The following is a 27,327-nucleotide window of genomic DNA, read 5'->3' as shown; positions in this document are numbered from 1 at the left end:
TACCCAAGATCTTTCTTCTGGGCCAAAGCCCTTCCAGTGAACCAGGTACTGCACCGAACCCCTCGTCCTCCTGGAATCCAGAATAGACTGGATTTCGAACTCTTCCTGCCCCTGAACTATGACTGGTTTAGAGTCAATCGGTGTCCTATGGAACCGTGGACTCTGGGACACAGGTTTCAGCAGTGACACGTGGAACACGGAGGGTATCCTCATGGATGGAGGAAGTTCCACACGATATGCCACAGGATTGATCCGTTCTATTACTGAGAATGGACCCAAGAACCTGGGAGCCAGTTTGTGGCTTAGAGTCTTCAGTCTAATGTCCTTGGAGGAGAGCCAGACCTTATCCCCTGGTTTGAAGACTGGTGCCTGACGACGGTGACGATCTGCCTGTGCCTTTTGTCTATGGGTTGCATTTCTCAAAGCCTCTTGGATCCTTTTCCATGATTCCTGAAGATCCTTGATTCGGTCATCGGTCGCTGGAACCCCGGAAGGAACTGAGGTGATGGGCAGCTGACCCGGGTGAAAACCATAATTAATGAAAAAAGGGGATTTCAACGTGGAGCTGTTCTTTAAAGAGTTATGGGAGAGTTATGGGAGAACTCTGCCCACGGAAATCAATCTACCCAATTGTCTTGGCTGTCTGCGATGAAGCATCGGAGGTATTGCTCCAGAGTTTGGTTACGTTCTCTCGGTTTGCCCATTAGTTTTGGGATGATACCCGGACGAAAAATGGAGGGGGATATCCATCCTGCGAGCGAAAGCTCGCCAAAATTTTGAGACAAATTGTGTACCTCGATCGGATACGATGGAAAGGGGAACTCCGTGAATGCGGAATATTTCCTTAACAAAAATGTCTGCCAGGGTAGGGGAATTGGGAAGGCCTTTGAGAGGAATGAAATGGGCCTGTTTGGAAAAACGATCCACGACAACCAAAATGGTGTTCATCCCTTTAGAGGTTGGAAGTTCCACCACAAAGTCCATGGACAGATGACACCATGGGCGTTCTGGTATAGGGAGGGGTTGTATAAGGCCGTACGGCTTTTTACGAGCGGTCTTAACCTGGGCACAGATTGGACAAGTTTTTACGTACTCTGAAATGTCCTGCAACATGCTTGGCCACCAAAAGGTACGACCAATTAGGTCAGAAGTCCTGCTAATGCCTGGATGACCGGCTGACCTAGAAGAATGACCCCACTCAAGAATCTTCTTAAGGAAGCGTGAAGCTGCATACAGACGGCCGACCGCCACCTTAAGGCCCCTCGGGAGATTAGACTACTGCCATGACCTGATCCAGGATATCAAAAGAGTTGGCCGAAACAATATATTTGGAGGGTAATATTGTTTCGGAGATAACCTCAGAATTATCCTCAAACAGGAATTTACGTGAAATTGCGTCTGCCTTTTGATTCTTTGAACCAGGAATGTAAGATATGAGAATTAAATCTCGAAAAAAAAGAGACCATCGAGCCTGACGCGCCCCAAGGCGACGTGCACTCTCAATGTAAAGTAAGTTTTTATGATCAGTAAAGATCGAAATGGTGGTCTCCGTTCCCTCCAGAAGATGTCTCCATTCCTGAAGGGCGAGTTTAATAGCCAATAGCTCTCTGTTTCCGACGTCATAGTTCCGTTCTGCCGAAGAAATTTTTTTTGAAATTTTTTTTTCATCCACAGGGATGAAGTTTGGCCTGTGGGGACTGTCTCTGAGAGAGAATGGCGCCAGCACCGACGTCGGATGCGTCTACCTCCAGGGTAAAGGGGAGCCCGGGATCAGGGTGATGCAAAATAGGAGCAGAAGCAAAAGATTTTTTGAGGGAGTCGAAAGCTTGGAGAGCTACAGGAGACCAGACTGATGTGTTAGCTCCCTTTTCGGTGAGGGCAGTAATGGGGGCCACGGTAGAAGAAAAATTCTTGATGAATTTACGATAGTAATTCGTAAATCCCAAGAATCTCTGTATGGCTTTCAGGGAAGTGGGTTGTGGCCATTCTAAGACAGCCTTGAGTTTGACTGGGTCCATAGAGAAGCCACTGCTAGAAATGATATACCCAAGAAAGGGAATGGAAGAAAGATGAAAAGAACATTTCTCTAGTTTAGCATAGAGATTGTTCTCCCGAAGACGGGAAAAGACTATCTTGGTGTGTTGAATGTGGTCAGAGAGGGATTTGGAAAAAATAAGGATATGGTCAAGGTATACGATAACGAAACTGTCGAGGAGATCACGGAAAATCTCGTTGACAAACTCCTGGAAAACCGCCGGGGCATTGCACAGGCCGAAAGGCATGTCTAGATATTCATAATGCCCATCCCGGGTGTTAAAGGCGGTCTTCCATTCGTCGCCCTGACGGATGCGGACAAGGTTATAGGCTCCGTGGAGATCAAGTTTGGAAAAAATTGTTGCCCCCTGTAAACGATCGAAGAGTTCGGAAATAAGTGGCAGGGGGTAACGGTTCTTGATCGTAATTTTGTTAAGACCTCTGTAGTCAATACAGGGGCGCAAGGAACCATCCTTTTTCTTAACAAAAAAAATCCAGCTCCAGCTGGAGATGAAGAATTGCGGATGAAACCCTTCCTCAAATTATCCTGGATATACTCGGTCATGGCCTTGGTCTCAGGTATGGATAGGGGGTAAGAACGGCTTTTGGGTAAGGTAGCACCGGGAAGAAGCTCAATAGGACAGTCAAAGTCTCTCTGGGGAGGTAATACTTCAGAACGGACCTTATCAAAAACATCCGCCAGGTCCCAGTAGACCGTTGGAAGGGATGTTTTATACTCTGCGGATTCTTCCACTCCGGCTAACGTCCGTTTGGGGGGGAAGACAGGTCTTAAGGCACTGGGGGCTCCATCGTATGGGCTCCTTAACAACCCAATCTAATTGTGGGTTATGAAGTTGCAGCCAGGCGAGTCCTAGAATTACATCTACCGATGGAGTATGAATCACGTCCAAGATAATCTTCTCTTGGTGACCGTCCTCCGTGGAGAGGGATAGAGAACAAGTCTCCAGAGAATTAAAGGCTGGTTGGAGTGGACGCCCGTCTATGGCCTCCAGACCAACTGGAACAGCCTTAGATTGAAAGGGAATCCCATTCCTATAGGCAAAACTCTGATCAATAAAGTTCCCCTGAGACCCAGAATCTATAAATGCAGAGGCGGGGATCAGGGAGATATTCCAGGCCAGAGAAATAGGCAGCATTATACGATTGGGAAGTACTTTAGAAGAAGAAAGAGGAGAAGAGATTATACCCAACGAGACCCTCTCATACCTTATTGGGTTCTGGCGTTTCCCGGTCGCAGAGGACAGCTTACCAGCAGATGACCGGGATGACCGCAGTAATGGCACAGTCCACCATCCCGTCGGCGCTGTCTCTCAGACGCGGATAGACGATGACCTCCGAGCTGCATCGGTTCGGGCTCATCCATGGGTTGGGGGACGTGATGGACGAGACTGCGGCTGGAAGATCGGGAGGAGTTGGTTCGAGGAAGAGCGCGTTCAAGTCTCCTCTCTCGTAGCCGCTGGGCCACGCGGATGCAGACCGCAATAAGATCCTCCAATCTGGTGGGTCTCTCCATAGTGGCCAGCTGGTCCTTGATGTCATCCGACAGACCCTGCCAAAAGGCTGCTGACAGTGAGCCATCATTCCAGGAGGTCTCCGCCGCGATGGTCCGGAAGTCCAAAGCATACTCGGCGACAGGACGAGTACCCTGGGAAATATGGAAGAGAGAAGAATCTGCCATAATTTGACGACCAGGCGTATCAAATACTTGCCTGAATTCTCGAAGAAAGCGAGAATAGTCATGCGTCATGGCAGGCTCCCGCTCCCAGATGGGGGATGCCCAGGCTAGGGCCTTTCCGTTCAAGAGAGACATAATATAGGCCACCTTTGAACGAGCAGTGGGGAAGCGCAAAGGGGATAATACAAATTGCATCTCGCACTGATTAAGAAACCCTCTGCACTCATGGGGATCCCCTGCATAGCGGTTGGGAGCCGGGAGACGAGGATCTACAGCCACGGGAAGACCCGGGGAGGGAAACGCCACAGCTGCCATGGCAGAGGAGCCTGGAGAAGGCTGCAACGAGGAGAGTCTAGAGAGCTCCTGCGTCATGGAGGCAAGCTGCGCCTCTAGCTGGAGAAGTCGCTGCATGGGGCTTGGTTGCTCAACCTCTTCGGGGTCCATGTCTGTGGGGCTGAGCATAATGTTACGCTGTGCTCACCACGGACAAGGAGGGACCCCGAAACTGAGACGAGATGGGTAACAAACTGCACCCACAGCTACGGAGATACGCCTGGAAAGTGGAAAATAGGCATCTGGAACCGTCTGGGAGTATAAGATAAAGTAAGATACTCGCCAGACGAGAAGGGAGATTCCAGAAGATAGGTGGTACCGAGAGCCTGGGGTACAAAGCCGGGAGGTAGGTCGGAATCCGCAAACCGAGGTGAAGGGGTCAGGGAGTCCAGGAGGTCAGGATACAAACCAAGGGTAGAAGACCAGAGCGGATCCACAGCCAGGCCGGTTCGGTACGCAAGGGATCACTAAGGAGACAAAGAGACAGGAACTGAGGCAGGCACGACCGTGGTTAACACAGGTCATACAAAGCTATGCTCAGCCAAAGAATGAATGGCTGAGCAAGGTATAAGTAGAAGGAAGGACCAATAGGGAGAGGGGGAGTAACGAGGGAGCGACCCCAGGGAAGATAGGGATTGGTAGGGAGACTTACCACAGCTGTACTACAGTAGAGGCAACTCTTATTCGAACAAAAACCAGTGGCAATTCCCCAAAAAAACCAGGAAACACCCAGGTACATTGTGAATACATTTCCTTAAACTAGCCCCAGCATTTCTGCATTGATTAATGGCCTATCAGATTAACAGCGGGAGTCCCTGGCAGTCCCATTCAAACTGAATTGGACTGCCAGGGATCCCTGCTGTGTTAATCCTATGGGTCGTTAGTCAATGCAGAAATGCCTTAAACGTGCCTCAAACTAGCCCAGAACATACACAGCACACACCCAGCACACACCCAGCACACACCCAGCACACACCCAGCACACACCCAGCACACACCCAGCACACACCCAGCACACACCCAGCACATACCCAGAATGTAACCCGGCTAGTTTACGGCAAATGTTAGAATAAACGTTGCCTCTACTGTAGATACAGAAAAAAGGTAAGGTGCAAAACAGCGCTAATGATATTGATTGAAATTAAATAAATGTTCAGGCAGCCAGGTGGATGACTGGTAGTACAACCAGTCAGGGAAGCAAAATGAGAAAAAAGGTTAAACCGGCGCCAAAGGGGGGTAAATACCAGACCAGTGGAGGGTGTGACAGTCCAAATACAGTCCTTGGGATGCTGAATAGTGATGATTTCAACTCAGCAGTGTATATGTGGAAAAAGAAAAGAAAAAGATAATGGTGCAGTAAATCAACACAGGGGGGGGGGGGGGAAAATGCACAGATAATTTACAGATAATGACAAACAAGACATACAAACATGAAACAATAGCACGGCCTAAATATTAATAAAAAGCAATTTATTTGTGTGGAAAGTGCATGAACCGCATCCGGGGGGGTAAAATTACAACCCTACTCACAGAATGCTGGAAGGGTACAGGCAATGATCTGGTGCGTGCAGCTGGGCTCTCAAGATGGCGACCGGAGCACTTGGGCTGGCGTCTACACGTGACTGGAATGCCAGGCTGGTGACTCAGATGACGGGACCTCTGGGCGGACGTGACGTCACCTCCGTTGTAATTTCTCCACCGGCTCACAGGTCTCCAGTCCTCCAGTCCTCCTCAGCAGCCGCAATATCGCCGCACCGGTTTTAAAACACTTTTCAGAGACTGCAGATTTCTCCTTAGGAACTGCAGACTTCTTCCACACAGTGAAACACTCTAAAAACTTGGAACTTCCCAACGCGTTTCGTACGCATGCGCGTACTTTTTCAAGGGATGTGCTTGTCTAATAGTCTCCATGGTATATATACCATCAGTCCAAAGTCCTGGTTGGTTAATTGGATGGCATTAACCCCACTTAGGGCTAATAGATCACAGCACATGAACAAAGGCCTGTTGCTAATCAACATACATTACAAACATATAACATTAATTGGGATAACAGAAAAAAGAGAGGAAAAACATTAAAAACATTTAAAAAGACATTTAAAAAGACATTAAAAATATACAATGGCAGAACAATGAATTAATGACTTAAAATAGAATGACGCAAATAAATAATTATAAAAAGGCTTTGAGTTCAAAATCGATATTCATTCCTTTAGGGGAGAGAGTTTTAAGTTCATATATCCAGTAAGCCTCACGTATACTGGCCTGCTGGAGTCTACTCCCCCCTCTGGGGTTAACATCAACTTGTTCAATTGCCTGACAGATAAGACCCTTGGGATTTTGATCATGGTACAGAGAGAAATGGTGTGAGACACTATGTGTCACTAAGCCCTTTTTAATGTTGTAAATATGCTCATAGACACGTCTCTGGAATGTTCTCCCTGTTCTGCCCACATATTGCAAGCCACAAGGGCATTGCAATAAATATATAACATATGTAGAGTGGCAGTTGATGAAATTATATATAGGGTAACTCTTATTAGTAACACTAGATGTAAATTTTTTTGAGTTTTTACTAAATGAACATGCTACGCATTTTGCACAGGTGAAGAAACCTTTTACATTCCCTCCTAGTTTCTGCTTTTTTTGGTTCACCGGACAACTGGGGGCTAATTTAAATTTTAAGTTATTTGCCTTAGAAAATATAATATTGGCTTTTTTTGGAAGGATATCTGCCAATATTTCATCTTGTAATAAAATAGGCCAATGCTTATTTATAATTTGTTTAATTTTTGGCGCCATCTCATTGTATTGAGTGATGAACGCTACCTGGTTGTGACGTGTATTTATTGTTTCCTTCTTTTTGACCTCATATTGAAGTAAAGTGTCCCTATTTATCTCATTTACCTGATCAAAAGCCTCATTTAATTCAACCTCTCGATATTTTCTATTAATGAATTTTTGTTTTAGATCTTCTGCTTGTTTCTTAAAAATCTCGTCTTCTGAACAGTTACGTTTCAGACGTACCAATTGTCCCTTTGGAATGTTTCGCAGCCACTGTGGATTATGGTGACTATCCGCGCGCACATAGTTATTTGCCTGCACAGGCTTGAAAAAGGTTTTTGTGTGCAATATATCATCTTTGACATATATGTGGAGGTCCAAAAAGTCAATGTGTTCAGTACTAAAACTACAGGTGAATTTTAAATTAAGGTGATTGTGATTTAAATATGTGCAAAAATCATTTAAAGAATCCTGAGTGCCTGACCAAATGAAAATCACATCGTCAATGTAGCGCCGCCAGAGCACCAGGCTTGCTCCTAGTGGACAGTTGTTCCAAATGAACTCCTCCTCCCAACTATCCATAAATAAGTTGGCATAACTAGGAGCAAACCTCGTACCCATGGCGGTACCACATTTCTGAATGTAATAGTGGGAATTGAAGGTAAAGTAATTGTGTGTTAAGATAAACCAAATACTTTCCATCAGGAAATCCCTCTTAGTGCGTGAATAGCCACTGGAGTGTTCCAGTTTGCGAGACACGGCCTGGCATCCTTGATGATGGTCAATAACTGTGTATAAGGATGTTACATCCGCTGTCGCAAGAATGTATCCTTGCTGCCATTTCAGATCTTTTAAAATTTGTAGCGTATGTGTCGTGTCTCGCAAATAGGATCTACCACCGGTGACTATAGGTTGAAGATGGTGATCTATAAATTGTGAAAGATTTGAAGTGAGGGAAGAAATACCAGAAATAATAGGTCTCCCCGGAGGTGCAGTTAAATGTTTGTGTATTTTAGGTATAAAGTAAAATAACGGTGTACGTGGAAACTGAACAGATAGAAATTTAAACTCATCCTCACATAATGCCCCACTATCTACACCAGAAGTCAGCAATTCTCCCAGTTCGGCTTTGAAATGTACCAAAGGGTCACTGTTAAGGGGGAGGTATGTGGTCTCATCTCCCAGTAATCTCATGGACTCTTTTAGATAATACTCTTTGTCCATGACCACAATACCCCCACCCTTATCAGCCGATTTGATAACAATCGAGTCATTATTCTCTAGATCTTGGACTGCCTCTTTTTCTTTAATATTAAAATTATCTTTTTTGATTTTGTATGTTCTACATGAGTTCTCTAGATCCATGCTGACCATTTCTACAAAGGAGCTTACTAGATGTCCTTGCGCGAACTTTGGATAGAACGTGGATGCTTTTTTAAAAATCTTTTCTTGAGGCTCCGCAGTGCTGCGTACCTCTTGAATGGGATTGGTTTGGTTAGTAATTTTATCCCTAGCAAAATATTTTTTCAGGGCGAGTTTGCGGGCAAATTTGTGAACATCTATGTAGAGATTAAAACTATTTGGTCCACAGACTGGAGCAAACTTAAGCCCTTTGTTGAGTACTTTTTTCTCAATATCGGTGAGCTGGTACTGACTTATATTAAAGATATTCGGATACTCTTTTGTAGTTTTTACCCGATTTCTACTAGTACCTCCTCTTCTCCCTCGGGTCCTGTCTTTCTTTTTTTGTAGTTTAGTGGAGGTTGGATTTCTGATACATGTTTGATTATTTCCACCTCTGGGAAGATGTGATCTCTTTCCTTCCTCCACTCTAAAAAAGAGAAATTTGATTTAATGGCTGGTGTGGGGAGTGGTGTATACGAGATGCTCTCCACATCACTCTCTGATCCTATATCCGACAGCAGTGTATATCTATTGCTGACCGGAATGGGAATTGATTGAGGTAATGTTAGTGCATCATATCGTTCCTTAGCTCTTTTTTGTTGCAGATATAGATTTTTATCATGCAAAGGTTGCTTAACCGGAACGAACGGTGTGGGAACCAGTACATTACTAGAGGATTTTTTTGGGGCATTATTAACTCCCTTTTGTATATATCTGCTCCTTTTAGCATTGGATTCTTTGGATCCTATCGTTACATTGGGTTTCTTATTATCTACATTTATAGCATTAATCTCCTTAGATTTCTTTGCCCAATCTCTCTGACAACCAGTGTCATAGTCTTGTTTATCCCTAAAAAATTTTTGTTGTTTAATTTGAACTATCTCTAATTCTGCCTGATCTAGCCTTTTCTTAATAGTCGGTTCTAGAGCGAGCAACTCCTTGTTATCTTTATAGGGATCTAATTGGATCTTCATATCTAATATATGGCCATCCAATTCGGCTAGGGTTTTCCTCCGTTGATGCACCAAAAGCTTCATGAGAGAGAACGAACATTGGTCTAATATTTCATTCCATTCCCTCATGAAGCCCTCATTATGCGCATCTCCGGTGGGTTTTTTCCGAACCCTAAGCCCCCTAGGGATACGGTGATTTTCCAAATACTTGCTCAGTGTGGTGGCTTCCCACCATTGTTTGCTTTCTAGCATAAGTGTTTTTTCTAGCTGAGCAAGTATTGGATGAAAATCTTCAGTCACACTTTCTATACCTTGGACTGAGTTAGGGTCACTAAAGATATGATCAACATTGACATTGTGACGAGATCTTATGAACAGCGAGCTCATGATGACACTCAAAATGAATAAAATATAAATAAAATAAAAGCAGCTAACACCAAATTGTACAAAACAAACAATCACAGAAAAAAGGTAAGGTGCAAAACAGCGCTAATGATATTGATTGAAATTAAATAAATGTTCAGGCAGCCAGGTGGATGACTGGTAGTACAACCAGTCAGGGAAGCAAAATGAGAAAAAAGGTTAAACCGGCGCCAAAGATGTGCAGCTTGTGAGCGGTGCACGCACATCAGGCGTGTGCGCCGCGCGGGAGAAGCGAGCGCGGCCTCAGCTGGGGGCGGGAGTTCCCCCTGAGGGAGGACGTAAAAGTCCTCGGCCGTGCGCGCGCATGTGCGAGATCAGTAGCCTCCGCGGGAAGCGGAGGAGAAGGGAGATCCCGCCCGCAGCGGCGCGAAGGCAGAGCTGGAGCGGGGGTAAGTGAAGTCGCGGGGGGAACCCCTTTAGAGAGAGCTGTTCCCCCGGACCTTACACATGGGAGGTGATCTGCTAGGGATGCAGGGGGTAGTGGACGCGCTCCGCTGAACAGACCCAAAAGAAACTGCTTAAGTTAAAGAACTACAAGTACAAAAAGCACAAAAAGCAAAACAATAAGCCGTACAAGCGCATGGAGTCCGCCACCTACTGAGGGCACGTGGCGAGGGGGCGCAGATACCATGCAGGGTTGTGCAGGCGTGACCTGAGGCTGCTTCGCTCCCAGGGGACCCAAGTGAGGGTCTCACTGCAATGAGAAGCTCTTAAAGCAAACCCAAAATCTAAAGCTACAGTAGAGATATAACCAGTGCCCAAAATCACGCCTCCTCCAAAACCAAAAAAACAGACTGCCAAGACATCTTTAAAAATAAACGCGCAATCGCACGGGCACAACAGGGTGAGGACCGCGCAGCCGCACAACCAGAGTCAGACCAAGAAGAAGACCTGAACCCAAGAATTTGCACGAAAAAGACATACAGCTGTAGCCCTGTTTCCCCTTGAACACCTGCCCTTTTACCTGTTTGCTCCCAGGAGCCTGAGCCTCCACCACAGAGAGCCTGGGGTGATTTACTTACAATACGTGCAGCGCCTCCACCTGTGAGGGATCCCAACGGAGTGGGAGGAGCCCTTCACAGGACCCAATCACAATGAACACACACACTTGTAAAATGAAATGGACTTTACTGTACATAGATAACTCTTAACGCGCTTTTAACAGGGGAGTTATCCCTGTTCAGGAAATATGCCCCTAATCCAGCAGTGTGGTGGTTAACTGCTGGTAGTCAATTAACAAACACCACCTGCCTGATTAGGTTGCTTAGAAAAGCCTGCCCTTGAAACAGAAATAGAGATTGTGCCTGAGTCTCACAACTTGTGAGACTGACCATGGGGACAGAGGTCTTGAGCCTGCCAAAAGAAACAGCAGAGCTCCTTTCAAGACACAGGGGAAAGCACCTCTAAACCTGAATGCTGACAAACCTGAGGAAAAGGTAGCAACCCAGGAACAGAGAAGACTTTCCCTCCAACTACAAGGAACAGATAAGACTTTCCTTTGTAAGACTTTTTATATCTGCTCATTTCGTGATATATGTTTGGGGGCTGGGAGACATGCTTATCTAAAGAGAGATGTGGACTATAGTTTTCCCTAGAAATACTCCCAAGTGAATAGAAGCTTTGTTTGACCCCTTGTTTGGATGGTTTTCTGATGTTAAGGAAACAGGCGCAATAAAAGCCTTATTTAATTTCACCATAACCAGTCTCCCTTGCATACCTCTGTGCGTGTTCCTCCTACATATGGTCGTCAGAAGTGGGATGAGAGGTGGTCCTTGAAGTTAAAAGGGGCCCGGAGTTTGCCTGTGAATTTTTTTTTGTGCTTTTTGCCTACAAACAGCCTGAGCAACATAATTAAAGGATCTCATGCAGCAGAGACCAGAATTAAAGTGATACACACCCAGGCAGGGAATTTACACTGAACTGAAACTTACAAAACCACAGATGTACCCCTTTCCCCGATTCCAAGAGGAGAGAGAGAGACCGTGCTGAAGCAGCTAAACCTTATTTGCCTATCACAAATAAAGTGTAATATGGTCATTGAAATAGGGGTTTTCCTTCCAGCTGTAGCCAGGGTTCAAGAAGTAAGTTAGCCCTTAAAAGGGATAGGCGTTTGTTGTTTTCAAATGTTTCACTGAAGCAGTGAATACAGATGGTGACACACGAGCGGTACTGATTCTGCAAGTAAAGGCTGCCACACCGCATAGGACTACCAGTTGCGAATGGAGTATATGCAGAAAAGTGTGAAAATTGATGCAAGACTGTGCTGAAGCAGGGGAATTTTCAGTAAATAAGTGCTGAGGATAAAATTGACCTACTGGGGAAAAGGAATTGCTGAGCTGTGTAAAAGGTATCCCAAAGTGTGAAGAGTGAATGCCATAATACCCAAAGTTGAGACTGAACTCAACCAGAAAACCACATTATTCGGCTGAAGCGGAGGGATTGCACCTAGCAAGTAAATGGTATAAAGCAAACAGAAGTTTTTACCTAGCAACTGCACATCCAGCATACCTAATGAGAGATTACACCTAGCAAGTAAATGGTGTAAGCAAATAGAAGTTTTTACCTAGCAACTGCACATCCCGTATACCTAAAGAGAGAGAATGCGTGCACCGTACTGCTAATATTGTAAAACTTACCCAAGAAAAAGAAAAAGTCTACAGAGATGCCTGTAAGAGCTACGACCTCTACAAGCAAAATATGCCCACCTGTAGGACTACCACAATTGGGGGTTCTAGCAAATACAGTAGCAACAGCTGCAATAGCGCCTCCTGAGGCCAGGAAGATAATTACACCTGATAGCCCCAAAATGGAGGACAAGATGCAGCGTTCCTGTAATGAACCCTACCCCACGGAAGAGTGGCCCTTCTAGTCCAATAAAGAGGAAGACATCTCTTACGGGGAACCCGAACCGAGTCACACCCACAAAACACCCCAAGAATGGTGGGGGTGCCTGAACTCGGCACGAACCGAAAAGACCGCTCCCTATGATTACAAATATGATCAGCAGGAGAAAGAGCGGGAGCAGTAGATCACCGAATATTTCCGTCAGCTATTACAGTTGCAAGAAAAGCCAGGTGGATCCAGTGACGCTGCTAAAATTTCAAATGAAGATGGAGACCCCAGTATCCCTGAGGGGACGGTGTCATCCAAAACAAAAAGGCAAAAAAAGAAAAGCGGTTCTTCACTTACCGGCGAAGGAACAGACACGTCCGCAGATCCTGTGGAGGGAAAGAGGGACCGAGATGCCCTGCAGCCTAGAGAAAATGGAGAATTCGTCCCGCGGATAACCGAATATCCAGAGGGCCCAAGGCAGAAGAAGTGTCTGTCCGGTGCCAACAGTGAGAAACCCTCAACCAATCATCCCAGGGAAGTGGAGCCAGAACCAGTGAGTGACGATCCCTTGACCAGCCCTGAAGAAGCCATAAAAAATGGCCAGGCATGACTGTGATCTACTTCGGGAACAATTGAAACTTGAGAGAGAAGATAATGCTGAGTTACAGAAGACGGTGCTCGCAATGTACTCTGAATCTGGAACAGAATTGGACGATCTCAAGACTGAGCTAGATACTGCAAACGCTACTATTTCCGCCATGGATGAAAAGCAAAGCCAATCTGATAAAATGATGACTAAGCTGAAGCGGAAGTATGAGGAGGCACTAGGCAGATGACAGTCTTTCAGCAAGAGGTTCACATTCTTCGCGTAGAGCTGAATGCCTCACAACAGGAGGTCAACAATGTCCGGACAGAGGTGGACGTATCTCAGAAAGAGGTTCAGACACTACGCAGAGCACTGGATGCCTCACATCATGAGACCAACAGCTGCCGCACAGACCTGGAAGTTTCCAGAAAGGAACTACACAGTCTCACTGAGTAGCTGGACATTTCTAAAGAAACTATTGTCAATCTTAATACAGATCTCAAAGTCTCTCAGAAGGAGCTTCAGACCCTCAACCTAGAGAAGGAAGTCTCACGCCAGGAAACTGTCATTCTCAAAGCAGATGTGCGTAAATGGAAGGAGGACTGCAAGGAGGCTCTGAATAGTACAAAGACTGAAAAAGGAGAACATTTAAGATTAAAAAGTGAAAACTTAGAACTGGAAGAAGACATTTTTCATTTGACAGACGAAGTCAAGGAAAGGAATGAAAAGCTGCACGAGCTTAAGGAAATAAATAGACTGTTAGAAGGTGAGAAGTTTGAAGCAGAGCACCGACTGTAGAACCAACTGCAAGGTCTGCGTACCCACCTCCAGATGTCCGAGGAGAAGCAGCGAACTCTGCAGGAAGACAATCTGCAGGCTGTTAAAGAAATACAAGTGCTGCAGGAACGTCTGATTACCCATTATGTCCCCGCAAAGCAGCATGAAAAACTGAATGCTACCCTGAGCATCGCCAAAGCATCGCTAAAGGCCAAGCTTAGAACCCAGGTGACTCGGCACAAAAGGGAGCACAAGAAGGTCCAGAAACTGAAACAAGTAACTGTGGCACAAGCAAAGAAGTTCATAGTGCTTCACAATGCAATAAAAATGTGGAAGCAAGCTCAGAAAAAACTAAGTGTACAGATAAATTCCCTGAGAAGAGACTTGCAAGACGCACTCAAAAAACAGGGATCTCTCGCGGATGAGATTACAGTTCTACAAGGACAAGTATTGACCCTGACTAAGCGTCAGTATCCCACAGCCACAAAATCCCATGAAGACAAGGGTACAGTGAGAGCTGGGAATACCGCTCGTCTGAAAAACAAGGTTGCAAAATTTGAACCACCTAAACAAGCACTAGCAAAACCTTCAGCCACTCAACAGGCAACAAAAGAAGGTACACGTGCTGAATCAAAACCAGAAGAATCCTTAGCTGATGAAGCTGAAAAGATGGGACATTCTCTGGAAGTGGGTGTGGATTTGCAACTTAATCCCAAAGAGGCTGAACTAGCAACCCCATTGAGTGGGAAAATGGCAGAGAGACAGCTTCAAGAGCGGAAAACTCAAAGGGCTGTTTTTAAACGCTCTGCAACCGCTGCCATACAGTCTACCGGCAATAAAACGAGCACCCGACGCGAGGGAAATCTCATAACCGCGCACGTAGCAAAAAGACTATACTTAGAAAAAGTCCTCCTCGAGAGACTGAGGAGTGCTGATCTCAAACACATTCGGGAGGAGACACGAATGAACTGGAGAAAGGGCACCGATCCCAGCGGGACTGAGGGTTCTCTTCATCCACTCTCATTCAAGTCACAGAGATATCTAGAATGAGAGTGGAAGGATGGGCTTTGGCCGTGGCAAGCCCGAGCTTCCCACAAACAGGGGAGGTATGTAACAGGGGAGTTATCCCTTTTCGGGAAATATGCCTCTAATCCAGCAGTGTGGTGGTTAACTGCTGGTAGTCAATTAACAAACACCACCTGCCTGATTAGGTTGCTTTGAAAAGCCTGCCCTTGAAACAGAAAGAGAGATTGTGCCTGAGTCTAACAACTTGTGAGACTGACCATGGGGACAGAGGTCTTGTGCCTGCCAGAAGAAACAGCAGAGCTGCTTTCAAGACACAGGGGAAACTTGTAAACCTGAATGCTGACAAACCTGAGGAAAAGGTAGCAACCCAGGAACAGAGAAGACTTTCCCTCCAACTACAAGGAACTGATGACTTTCCTTTATAAGACTTTTTATATCTGCTCATTTCATGATATATGTTTGGGGGCTGGGAGACATGCTTATCTAAAGGGAGTTGTGGACTACATAGTTTTCCCTAGAAATACTCCCAAGTGAATAGAAGCTTTGTTTGACCCCTTGTTTGGATGGTTTTCTGATGTTAAGGAAACAGGCGCAATAAAAGCCTTATTTAATTTCACCATAACCAGTCTCCCTTGCATACCTCTGTGCGCGTTCCTCCTATAGCACTATACTCTATTATGACTAAGAGTAATGTCCACGCACCATGCAAGGCGTATCCCAGTATCCCACCACCGTGTATCCCACACTGTGTCCACAGTACAACCCCGTCCCACCCTGTCCTGTGGTCAGCGCTGCCACTATGTGTGTATACTTTGATGGTGCACTTATTAACGATACCTGCCGGGCGCTCCAGCGCCCGGGCCTGCAGATATCTTCACAAAGGATCCGCCAATCCACAATCTCCTCCGCGACATCCTGGAATCCGCTGAGGCTGTCGTCCCATAGGGTGGTCCCACCCTGAAGACAGTCTCTATCGCTATTAAGTAGGCCTTGTCCCAGACCTCTCACCGGGGTATGCAGCTTCCGCTCTGTCCCTCACTCTTCCTTCAGTACTAAAGGGGTAGGGTCCCTATCCTAGGGCCTTTCCCTATAGCAGCCACAAGCTAAGTACTGATTCAGGGCCTAGCTGGGGCCTAGGGGGTTTTCTGGCCTAGTGCAGAGGCTGCTTGCTCTCTGGGTGACCATACGTCCTGGTTTTGCCGGGACAGTCCCGTTTTTTTCTGGGCTGTCCCGGGTGACGGTCCGTCCTGGAAATGTCCCGGGTTTTGCCCCTGGTCCGGTGCGCGAGTCGGCGGCGGTGCGCAGGGGCGGCAGCATGAGGAGGCAGCCTTTAGTATTTTTTTTTTCAATAGTAGAAAGCCGGGGACGGGGCTTTAGAGTAGAAGCAGGGGATCGGAGGTCAGAGGGTGCTGGGGACGGGGCTTTAGAGTAGAAGCAGGGGATCGGTTGGAGGTCAGAGGGTGCTGGGGGCGGGGCTTTAGAGTAGAAGCAGGGGATCGGTTGGCGGTCAGAGGGTGCTGGGGGCGGGGCTTTAGAGTAGAAGCAGGGGATCGGTTGGAGGTCAGAGGGTGCTGGGGGCGGGGCTTAGTATGGGGGGCGGATGTAGTGAGCTGAGCTGCTTCTCAGAGTGTGTGTTTGTGAGCGTGTGCGTGTGCGTGTGTGTGTGTCACCGCATATTCACCAGAAGGAAGGCTCCCAGCAAACAGCTGGCAACTGAAACTGCCGACAGTGAAGAAAAGCCTCACTACTAGTGGCTCTGTACTGTGGCACTACACTCACCGGTAAGCCCCACGACGCCTGCCAACAACATACATTACATAACAGGATTTGCATATGATGTCATTATTCCAGTTTTTTATTGATTGTTGGGGTAATTGGGTGATGGATCCTCACTTCCTGGGGTGTGTGTGTGTCCCTCCCAGTGTGTGTGTCTGACCTCCTCCTAGTTTATGTGTGTGAGTGCGTGTGACTGCCCCACTCCCAGTCTGTGTGTCTGTGTGTGTTTGTGTGTGACTGCCCCTCTCCCAGTCTGTGTGTGTCTGCTCCCTCCCACTGTGTGTGTGTGTTGCCCCCTCCCAGTGTGTGTGTGTGTGTGTGTGACTGCCTCTCCCAGTCTGTGTGTGTGTTGCCCCCTCCCAGTGTGTGTGTGTGACTGCCTCTCCCAGTCTGTGTGTGTCTGCCCCCTCCCACTGTCTGTGTGTGTGTGTGATGCCCCCTCCCAGTGTGTGTGTGTGTGTGTGTGTGACTGCCCCCCTCCCAGTCTGTGTGTGTGTGTGTGTGTGTGTGAGACTGCCCCTCTCGCAGTGTCTGTGTGTATCAGTGGCAGTGTGTGAGACAGTGTGTATACAGACACCAACCAAGTCACCCGCCCACCTATCTGTCACCCACCCATGTGTCACCCACCCATGTGTCAGTCACGCACCCACCCACGTGTCAGTCACCCACCCACGTATCAGTCAGTCAGTCACCCACCCATGTGTCAGTCAGTCACCCACCCACGTGTCAGTCAGTCAACCACCCCCCACCCACTTCACCCACTCTCTCTCTCTGTCACCCACTCTCTCTCTCTCTCTCTGTCCTCTATCTGTCTGTCTGTCTCTCCTCTGTCTCTATGTCCTCGGTCTCTGTCTCTCTGTCCTCGGTCTCTGTCTCTCTGTCCTCTGTCTCTCTCTGTCCTCTGTCTCTCTCTGTCCTCTGTCTCTCTCTGTCCTCTGTCCTCTGTCTCTGTCTCTCTCTGTCCTCTGTCTCTCTCTGTCCTCATCTCTCTCTCTCCGTCTCACTGTCTCTCTGTCTCTCTGTCTGTCTGTCACCCACTCTATGTCTTATCTTAACTGCCGTATCCCTACACCGGATCCGTTCTTCCTTACCACCACTATGGGAGAGGCGTAAGGACTCAGAGACTCCGTCACAATCCCAGCGTTCTCCATCTCTTGCAGGACGTTCCTTACATCATCCACATCCCTAGGGGCGATGCGACGAGAGCGTTCGCGGAACGGAGTAGCGTCCCTCAGTCTAATGGTGTGTTGGGCGCTGCGACTGCACCCCACATCCATCTCACTCATGGAAAACACAGCCCGTTCATTCAACTTATGTGATAGAGATTGGAAGGTAGAATCGCCAAAGCCCAAAAATTGCACCATCAGCTCACCAAGTAGAGGGCTAAAAAAGTTTTATTAAGACTACATAAAATGAAAATAAGGAAACAAACAAAAAACTAATACATAACAAACCTACGCGTTTCAGGCTCCTCAGAGCCCTTTCTCAAGGGGGATAATGGGGACTGAGAGTACATCTCATATATATAGCCCCTCCTGTTCAATTAACACGCAGCTGGAATAGATTGATATCACATTAATTGGCTAACTTTAACATCTTATATGCCAGTGGACATTAAGATAACTTCTTAGTGAATATTATAGGGAACATACCAAATGCTTCATAGTAATCATAGTAATTAAAGAATAAAACAATTCATATAATTACAAAAAAGGATTAAAAAAAGGCAATTGTTATCTTTAAGTACTTTCTCAGTGGTACAATCCTATCTAATGGTGATAACAGTTATAAAGAGACATAGTATAGTCCGTTAGTACAAAGGGAAGGGGGGAAAGAGATTATAACAAGGGATTGATTAGATGGAATGAATGGATAACAAGGGGTAATCATAGCAAACATACAATATCAATTATGTCTGTACGACAAATGCATTATTGTCACATAACCACAAGTGATTGCTTTGAAATGAAGAACAGGATTACCAAGCAATGTTAGTCACAACAAAAGACAGATGCTGGATAGAGAAACCAGGCTCTGAGGAGCCTGAAACGCGTAGGTTTGTTATGTATTAGTTTTTTGTTTGTTTCCTTATTTTCATTTTATGTAGTCTTAATAAAACTTTTTTAGCCCTCTACTTGGTGAGCTGATGGTGCAATTTTTGGGCTTTGGCGATTCTACCTTCCAATCTCTATCACATATGCTGTCGTTGCCGGATTGGAGTGACGCGCTGAGGATCTGAGGGTACGTGGGTGTTGGCGCTTACTACATTCTCCCCCGTGAAATCACACGTCTACAAGGGAGAGGAAGATTTACCGGACAGACCGGACGTGCTATGATGCACTTCCGGCACTCGGGAACTCCACGCCAGAGATGAGAGACCGTGCAGCGGATTTCAAGGACGGCTTCGTCTATTCTGCAAACAGGACTGCGTACTAGGAGTGCTACAGGAGGGATCCATAGAGGTACCGACATTGTCTCTCTATTTGCCAAGGATCTCAGGTAGCGGTTTCCATTGGAACTCCTTTTCCATAACACGTTGTCTACAGTGTCCTCTCTATCTACCTTAACATTATTGTTACACCCACGTTTTTTATTCCCCTCATTGCTTACCTCTGCAGTCCAACCTAACATTATATTATTACCTATTTTTGGAACTCTCTGTTCAGAGCTGTGAGTAGCGTTACCACTGACCACGTTCATTCAACTTGGCTGTCAGTCGGTCTCTCCATCTCGTTGGCATTGTCGAATCTCCAAAGTTGAAGTCCAGGTTGACTAACTGCTCACCCACTGCAGCGGCGTGCACCTGTGGCATTGTGTCCACAGGGCTGACCGGATATATGCGGCCCAAACTTCATCCTGCATCAAGGTCCATTGGGAATGGGGCAATATTTTGAACATATACATAGGTTCGGAGAGGAATTTTAGTCGTCCATTCTCTCACTTCAGGTATTACCCTATACCCTCTCTGAATGTCTTCCTCAGGGGTACTTTCCAGAGAGAAAAGATGGTTGGTCTCATCTCGATCGGGATAGCAGCACCAGGCAGCCATGCGTTGCACCCCCCCTGGTAAAATGGTCGTCAGTCCGGCTTGACGGTTGTAGAGGTCCCCATGACGTTCTAAAACATATCTCTTGTTGCGTCAAATCTGGGTGTTGTTCCCGGTGGTAGAAGCTGGCGGCCTAAGACATTCAATGATGCGTTGCCTTTTTACTGCATCAGTGCACGACCATTCCTCCAATACTTTTACGTATTCTCTTTCCAAGCGTCTATCCCTTCTTCCACCTGGGGTGTCGGAAGTACTCCAGAGAAAGCTTTGAGCTTACGGTAATTTTGTGACTGTGATGACATGGTTATGGCCTTCACTAATTGCGGCAGGGTAACCCCCATTACGGGGCCTTCACTAATTAAGTGACTGTCACTGATAGGCCGGAGGCTTGCCCCGGAAATGGGAGCTGGCGTAGAGGGAGGACTTTCGGCCCAACTGTTAGCTCCGGCGAGAGCACTTGGGGCAAAGGAGACCTTAGGAGGGGGAGGCAATCCTCTCTGGAGGACTCTGGGAGGTTTAATACGCGAGGGACAGTCTTTGAGCATATGTCATGCTCGGTGGCCAGGAGGTAGGTAGTCCAATGGCCGTCAGTATCTGGTTTCCAGTCTACCAAACTGGCGGTGGCCAGATCCGGACAGTTCCTTATTTGCTCGCGCACTGTGAATACGGACATGTGATTGGATACTCCCGCCACTGCAACTATGCGCCTTGGGGATACGTGGCACGCTAAGGCCCAGTCGTGGACCTCTTGCTTTTTTCTTTTTTTTTTAACTTTATATTTTATTGAATTTTTAAAAAGATACAGACATTTTTGCACAAATTATAAAACACTCCATATGCTCTGTAGCTTGTCCATATCTAAAAACGCAAAGGATGAGGGAGTGTGTCCTAGACTGACCAGTGGTGTTCTGCATCTGCTTCAAATGGTGAACTGCCTGGTAGCCAAGCTAGAGATGGTGGGGAAGAAAACGGGAAGGGGGGAGGGGAGGAGACAAAGAAGGGGCTGATGGTGTAGTAATACAAAACACCTTTAATAAACAACACATAAAAAGCCCCCCTGAGTGAGTACTCACACTCTGTACTGCCACTCAGGGCACATAAAGGTATCTTTACAGCCAATGCTGTCCGGTGTGCGTCTCCTCCGTCTCTGGCAGTCTCTGACGGTCCCCACAAGCGGCCGCTGGGGTTCTCGTGCAGCTTGACTGGAGTCGGCGTCTGGCGTCACAATCAACCGGGAACGGATTGCCTCTTCCTCCTCTTCCACTCAACGCATTTCGCAAGATAGGGTTAACTTGCTTCGCCCTGAGTGGCAGTACAGAGTGTGAGTACGCCCTCAGGGGGGCTTTTTATGTGTTGTTTATTAAAGGTGTTTTGTATTACTACACCATCAGCCCCTTCTTTGTCTCCTCCCCCCCCCCCCCACTTCCCGTTTTCTTCCCCACCATCTCTAGCTTGGCTACCAGGCAGTTCACCACTTGAAGCAGATGCAGAACACCATTGGTCAGTCTAGGACACACTCCCTCATCCTTTGCGTTTTTGGTTCTCTAGAGGATTGTGGTTTCCCCTGGTGAGGTTGATTGGTCCTTTGATTTTATATATTATATTTTATTGTCGTTAACTTTATTTATATTGCATATTTTCGTTTTCTTGCATTTGCTTGATATATATTTTTTCACCACTGGGTGGTGCTGTGGTAATGTACCAAGGAAGTGCGGGCAGTCTATTTCTGTTTCTAAGGCCTGGGACATAGTGGTTTAATCAGTGCGGAGGCGCGCTGAGGCTCAGGGAAAGCCTGGCCTTACGCAGCGCGCCGTCCGTGGGCGTGTCGGGGGCGGGTCTGGGGGCGGGCCAGTGACGTCACGGAGCTGGTTCGCCCTCATTGGGCGAACCGCTCACGTGACCGGCCCTGCGCTCCGGCGAGCGCCAAATTTGAAACTTTCGTGAGACACTCGCATCCCCAAGCGTGCGGACGCGTGCGCGAGCCCCTGCTAAAGCCGCTCTCATTGCGGCTGCAGGGGCTCAGTGCCGAGTGTGAGTGCGGCTCAGCACGGCTCAGCCTTGCTCACACCACTATGTCCCAGGCCTTATGCTTGTCCATATCTGTCTGAAATGACAAGACGCAAACACCAATCACACATCCAACATGTACAGGGGGGGAAAGACACACTGGGGAAGAGAGGTATGGGGGGTCACTGAGGATCTTCAATCCAACGCCATGCTAGGCACGTCTCTATACTTCTCTATCCTTCTTTTGGTTCTGGTGCGGGAGACCTCTGCAGCTTCTTATGCCTTCGCAGGCTTTTATGTATAGAAATTTTCCCTAAACTTCCCAACCCAATCGTCCCTTACCAAGGCCTGTCTCTATACACCCTACCTCCCCCCCCCCCCTGAGTGCAGTCTGTCACAGGAGAACTCACTTATTCCTATCATAGCCAAATGGAGGCAGTGCTCACCCCTGGAATGTCTGTTTGTGCCAACCACGGCAACCAGACCTTTTGGAAATTTGAGCCAGTGTTGTTGACCAAACTCGTCAGCTTCTCCATCTGGCAGACAAACCAAATTCTGTTACGAATCTTTTCAATTGTTGGAATCGTGTTCTGTTTCCACAATGCCGCGGTCTCACACCTCATTGCCGTCGCAAAGTGGACGATCAATTTGTTACCTGCCCGTGACAGACCTTCCAATGGCTTGTTTAGCAGAAACAGCCAGGGATCCCGGGGAACTTCGAGGCCCAAGATCCTCTGTAATCAATCCTGAAACTGTTCCCATATTGGGACCAAACGAGGGCAGGACCACAGCATGTGCAACAAGTCTCCTGGCTCTCCACATTGTCTAGGACACAAGGGGGAGAAACCTGGTACAAATTTAGATAATCTGACTGGGGTGAGATACCACCTCATTAATACCTTATATGAGTTCTCCTTTAACGTCGTGCAGATCAAACTCTTTGCTGCCGCCTCAAATATCTTTGTCCATTCCTCGTCCTCTAACGTCCTCCCTAATTCTGCCTCCCACTGCGTCATGTAACCTAGTCTCAGTCCGTGGCTGTTACCAGGATCGATGACCTCCCCATACAGTCTAGATGTGAGTCCCCCTGTGTCGTGCCCTCGTGCACAGAGCGTCTCAAAATGTGTCACCTTAGGACGATTTATGTGTTTGGTATAAAATGTCCTGATCTGGAGGTATCTAAATAATTCAGTGTTGGGAATATCCTTATCAGACTGAATTTGTCTATATGTTTTGATTGTGTCCCTGCCCTCCAGATCCTTCATTCTCCTATACCCTCCCTGCCTCCAACATGTAAATCCCCCTTCTTCCATCCCCGGGGCAAAATCCGGGTTCCCCCACAATGGGGCCATCAGCGAGTGCCTCGTAGTCAGAGCACATCTAAATTTAGTGGTCTCCCAGATTGTAATTGAGTTGTTCATTGAGGCTAGCGGTTTCTTTATCTCTTTGAGCCTAGATTTTGGGTACCAAATTAAGTTACTAATTTCTAGTGGGGCGCATAGTTCGCTCTCTATGCCCACCCATCTGCGTAGTTTCGGATCTAGATGCAATTGGATAATTTGACTTAATTGGGCCGCTCTATAATATGAGAACAAGCAAGGTACCGCCAGTCCGCCTGTGTTTTTGTACCTCATCATTATTCTAGCCTTTATTCGTGCTTTTTTGTTTTTCCAAATAAAATTAAGAACCTTTGTCTGTATGTCCCTAATATCTGCATTATCTATGGATATGGGAAGCGTCTGAAAGAGGTACAATAATCTGGGAAGATTCATTTTAACACTATAAATTCTTTCAGTCCACGAGATGCCATATGATGCCCATTCTTTCAGTCCACGAGATGCCATACGAAGCCCATTCTTTCAGTCCACGAGATTCCATACGAAGCCCATTCTTTCAGTCCCACGAGATGCCATATGAAGCCCATTCTTTCAGTCCCACGAGATGCCATACGAAGCCCATTCTTTCAGTCCCACGAGATGCCATACGAAGCCCATTCTTTCAGTCCCACGAGATGCCATACGAAGCCCATTCTTTCAGTCCCACGAGATGCCATACGAAGCCCATTCTTTCAGTCCACGAGATGCCATACGAAGCCCATTCTTTCAGTCCCACGAGATGCCATACGAAGCCCATTCTTTCAGTCCATGAGATGCCATACGAAGCCCATTCTTTCAGTCCACGAGATGCCATACGAAGCCCATTCTTTCAGTCCATGAGATGCCATACGAAGCCCATTCTTTCAGTCCCACGAGATGCCACACGAAGCCCATTCTTTCAGTCCCACGAGATGCCATACGATGCCCATTCTTTCAGTCCCCGAGATGCCATACGAAGCCCATTCTTTCAGTCCCCGAGATGCCATACGAAGCCCATTCTTTCAGTCCCCGAGATGCCATACGAAGCCCATTCTTTCAGTCCCACGAGATGCCACACGAAGCCCATTCTTTCAGTCCCACGAGATGCCATACGAAGCCCATTCTTTCAGTCCCCGAGATGCCATACGAAGCCCATTCTTTCAGTCCCCGAGATGCCATACGAAGCCCATTCTTTCAGTCCCCGAGATGCCATACGAAGCCCATTCTTTCAGTCCCACGAGATGCCATACGAAGCCCATTCTTTCAGTCCCACGAGATGCCATACGAAGCCCATTCTTTCAGTCCCACGAGATGCCATACGATGCCCATTCTTTCAGTCCACGAGATGCCATACGAAGCCCATTCTTTCAGTCCATAAGATGCCATACGAAGCCCATTCTTTCAGTCCATGAGATGCCATACGATGCCCATTCTTTCAGTCCATGAGATGCCATACGAAGCCCATTCTTTCAGTCCCCGAGATGCCATACGAAGCCCATTCTTTCAGTCCCCGAGATGCCATACGAAGCCCATTCTTTCAGTCCATGAGATGCCATACGAAGCCCATTCTTTCAGTCCCCGAGATGCCATACGAAGCCCATTCTTTCAGTCCATAAGATGCCATACGAAGCCCATTCTTTCAGTCCATGAGATGCCATACGATGCCCATTCTTTCAGTCCATGAGATGCCATATGAAGCCCATTCTTTCAGTCCATAAGATGCCATACGAAGCTCATTCTTTCAGTCCCACGAGATGCCATACGAAGCCCATTCTTTCAGTCCACGAGATGCCATACGAAGCCCATTCTTTCAGTCCATGAGATGCCATACGAAGCCCATTCTTTCAGTCCCCGAGATGCCATACGAAGCCCATTCTTTCAGTCCCCGAGATGCCATACGAAGCCCATTCTTTCAGTCCCACGAGATGCCATACGAAGCCCATTCTTTCAGTCCCCGAGATGCCATACGAAGCCCATTCTTTCAGTCCCCGAGATGCCATACGAAGCCCATTCTTTCAGTCCATGAGATGCCATACGAAGCCCATTCTTTCAGTCCATGAGATGCCATACGAAGCCCATTCTTTCAGTCCCCGAGATGCCATACGAAGCCCATTCTTTCAGTCCATGAGATGCCACACGAAGCCCATTCTTTCAGTCCCATGAGATGCCATACGAAGCCCATTCTTTCAGTCCATGAGATGCCATACGAAGCCCATTCTTTCAGTCCATGAGATGCCACACGAAGCCCATTCTTTCAGTCCCACGAGATGCCATACGAAGCCCATTCTTTCAGTCCATGAGATGCCATACGAAGCCCATTCTTTCAGTCCATGAGATGCCATACGATGCCCATTCTTTCAGTCCATGAGATGCCATACGAAGCCCATTCTTTCAGTCCATAAGATGCCATACGAAGCCCATTCTTTCAGTCCATGAGATGCCATACGAAGCCCATTCTTTCAGTCCATAAGATGCCATACGAAGCCCATTCTTTCAGTCCATGAGATGCCATACGATGCCCATTCTTTCAGTCCATGAGATGCCATACGAAGCCCATTCTTTCAGTCCATGAGATGCCATACGATGCCCATTCTTTCAGCTCCTTTCCCAGGGATTGCAAGAGCTAGGATAATTTGCCTTATATAACTGTAGCCAGGTCCCCCCTTTTGGTTGCGGACCCCTCTCCTTTTGCTCCCCGCCGCCGCTCGCGAGGTGAGGGGGCATGTGCGCGAGCAGCGCGCTATCCTAAGGATGCGGCCGGTTGCCGGGGACGCGCGCGGGCCGTTGCTAGGGCCGCGGTCGCGTTGCGAGGGTCCCGGCGGCTTGCGCTGAAGGACGCCGCCATTGAGGGTTGCGTTGCGCATGCGCAGGAGCCAGAAGTACTGGGAGGCCCACAGACAGGTCGCGCATGCGCAGTGGTAGGCGCGCGAACACTAGCCAACCAGGGAGGCTCTGAGAACGGGACTACATCTCCCATGAGCCCCAGGACCACCCCATGTGATGCCAGGGAGCCAATAGGGCTGAGGTATTGCCCTGCAGGCAGGAAGAAGAGATACATTTCGCGCGCTGAGCCCACGCTAGTTCAGTTGGAGCAAGAAGGGGAAGGAAGGGTGTAGGGAGCAAGTGGCTCCTGCATCAGGTAAGGTTCCCCAGGTCCCAGACAGGCCCCAACTCCCCACTAGGTTAGTGGGTAATTAATAAGGGACGGCCCCAGGTTAGGGACCCTGCCCTTAGGTTCGTGTGTGTGTGCGTCTTGTCAGTGTCTCGGCTGTCAGTGCTGTGAGGGCTGACAAGACGGCATCGTGTGTGTGTGCAGCACGTTCGCTGCAGGCACCAAGTAGGCTGCAGTGCGTTGCTGCAGGAGTTGTGAGTATCCGTTAGGAGTCAGGACCGGGAAGAGCTAGGGGAACGGATTAGGCCAGTAACCCCCTAGGCCCCAGATAGGTCTTCACTCCCCAGCTTGTGGTGCTACAGGGACAGGCCCTAGGTTAGGGACCCTGTCAGAGTAGTACTAGTGATAGATAGGGACACAGCGGACGCTGCGCTTCCAGAGAACAGACTTGGGCTCAAGACTGTGCCCCCAGAGACAGAGACTATCTCCAGGGTGGGATCGCCCCTGGCGGACCCATGCGAGGAAACATCGGATCAGACGGGATCACCAAGCGGCAGATCCTTTTCGAAGTCGCTTGCAGGCCCGAGTGCAGGAGCGCTCGGCAGGTACCTTCCTAAGTGCACCAATGTATCTTATACATAACATCATTACACATAGTGGCAGCGCTGACCACGGGACAAAGGGGTTGGGCTGTGGACACAGTGTGGGTATACACGGTGACTGTGGAGTTACTCCCTATGGGGAATGTTATAAGTGTGTGTTATTGCCTGCATATATAAAGTTTTTATATACATTCCTGTGTATGTGGTTATTGTATATGCGCGTCCTGTGTAGGCAACCTTCTACATCCCTAGAACCCTACACAGGTGGAGGCGCTGAAACCGAGAACGTTCCAGAGGATTCACCCCAGGCTCTCACTGGCGGAGGCTCAGACCTCCTGTGAGCCTGACAGGTATACTGCACCACACCTGGTAACACATAGGTTTCCACCCACACACACGGTATCTGTGATTGGGATAGAGGGAATACCTGTTACATTTGGAGGCGCTGCTGAGATCAAACCTGGGGGTGCCCTATTCTATTTTTGTGTCAAATTGTGCCAGTTAAGTCCCAACCATGTTTGTGCCCTCAAGCCATGAGATCCACAAATTGGCCTGGTGGACAAAAGTATCCCCGCGACATG

At 47.8% G+C, this 27,327-nt stretch overlaps 1 protein-coding gene across 2 annotated transcripts; it reads right to left on the bottom strand.

Annotated features, from left to right (window-relative positions):
* Window positions 1-5,594: 5,594 nt before the first annotated feature.
* On the bottom strand, window positions 5,595-9,791 carry LOC142475638 (uncharacterized). 2 transcript variants are annotated; one of them, XR_012791054.1, is made up of 2 exons: window positions 8,543-9,791; window positions 5,595-6,073 (listed from the first exon to the last, which is right to left on the bottom strand). XR_012791054.1 is itself a non-coding variant. In XM_075581415.1 (2 exons), the coding sequence occupies exons 1-2, from the start codon at window positions 9,589-9,591 to the stop codon at window positions 6,047-6,049; spliced, it is 1,059 nt and encodes a 352-aa protein (XP_075437530.1). In that variant the 5' UTR covers window positions 9,592-9,791; the 3' UTR covers window positions 5,595-6,046. The 2 variants fall into 2 exon arrangements, 1 of the variants encoding a protein (XP_075437530.1); XM_075581415.1 differs by having other exon boundaries at window positions 8,560-9,791.
* Window positions 9,792-27,327: the final 17,536 nt, after the last annotated feature.

This window comes from Ascaphus truei, unplaced genomic scaffold (assembly GCF_040206685.1).
Source record: "Ascaphus truei isolate aAscTru1 unplaced genomic scaffold, aAscTru1.hap1 HAP1_SCAFFOLD_1297, whole genome shotgun sequence".
Lineage (NCBI taxonomy): Eukaryota > Metazoa > Chordata > Amphibia > Anura > Ascaphidae > Ascaphus > Ascaphus truei.
Note: the sequence above shows the minus strand (reverse complement) of the source record. Positions and strands in the feature narration are given on the sequence as shown.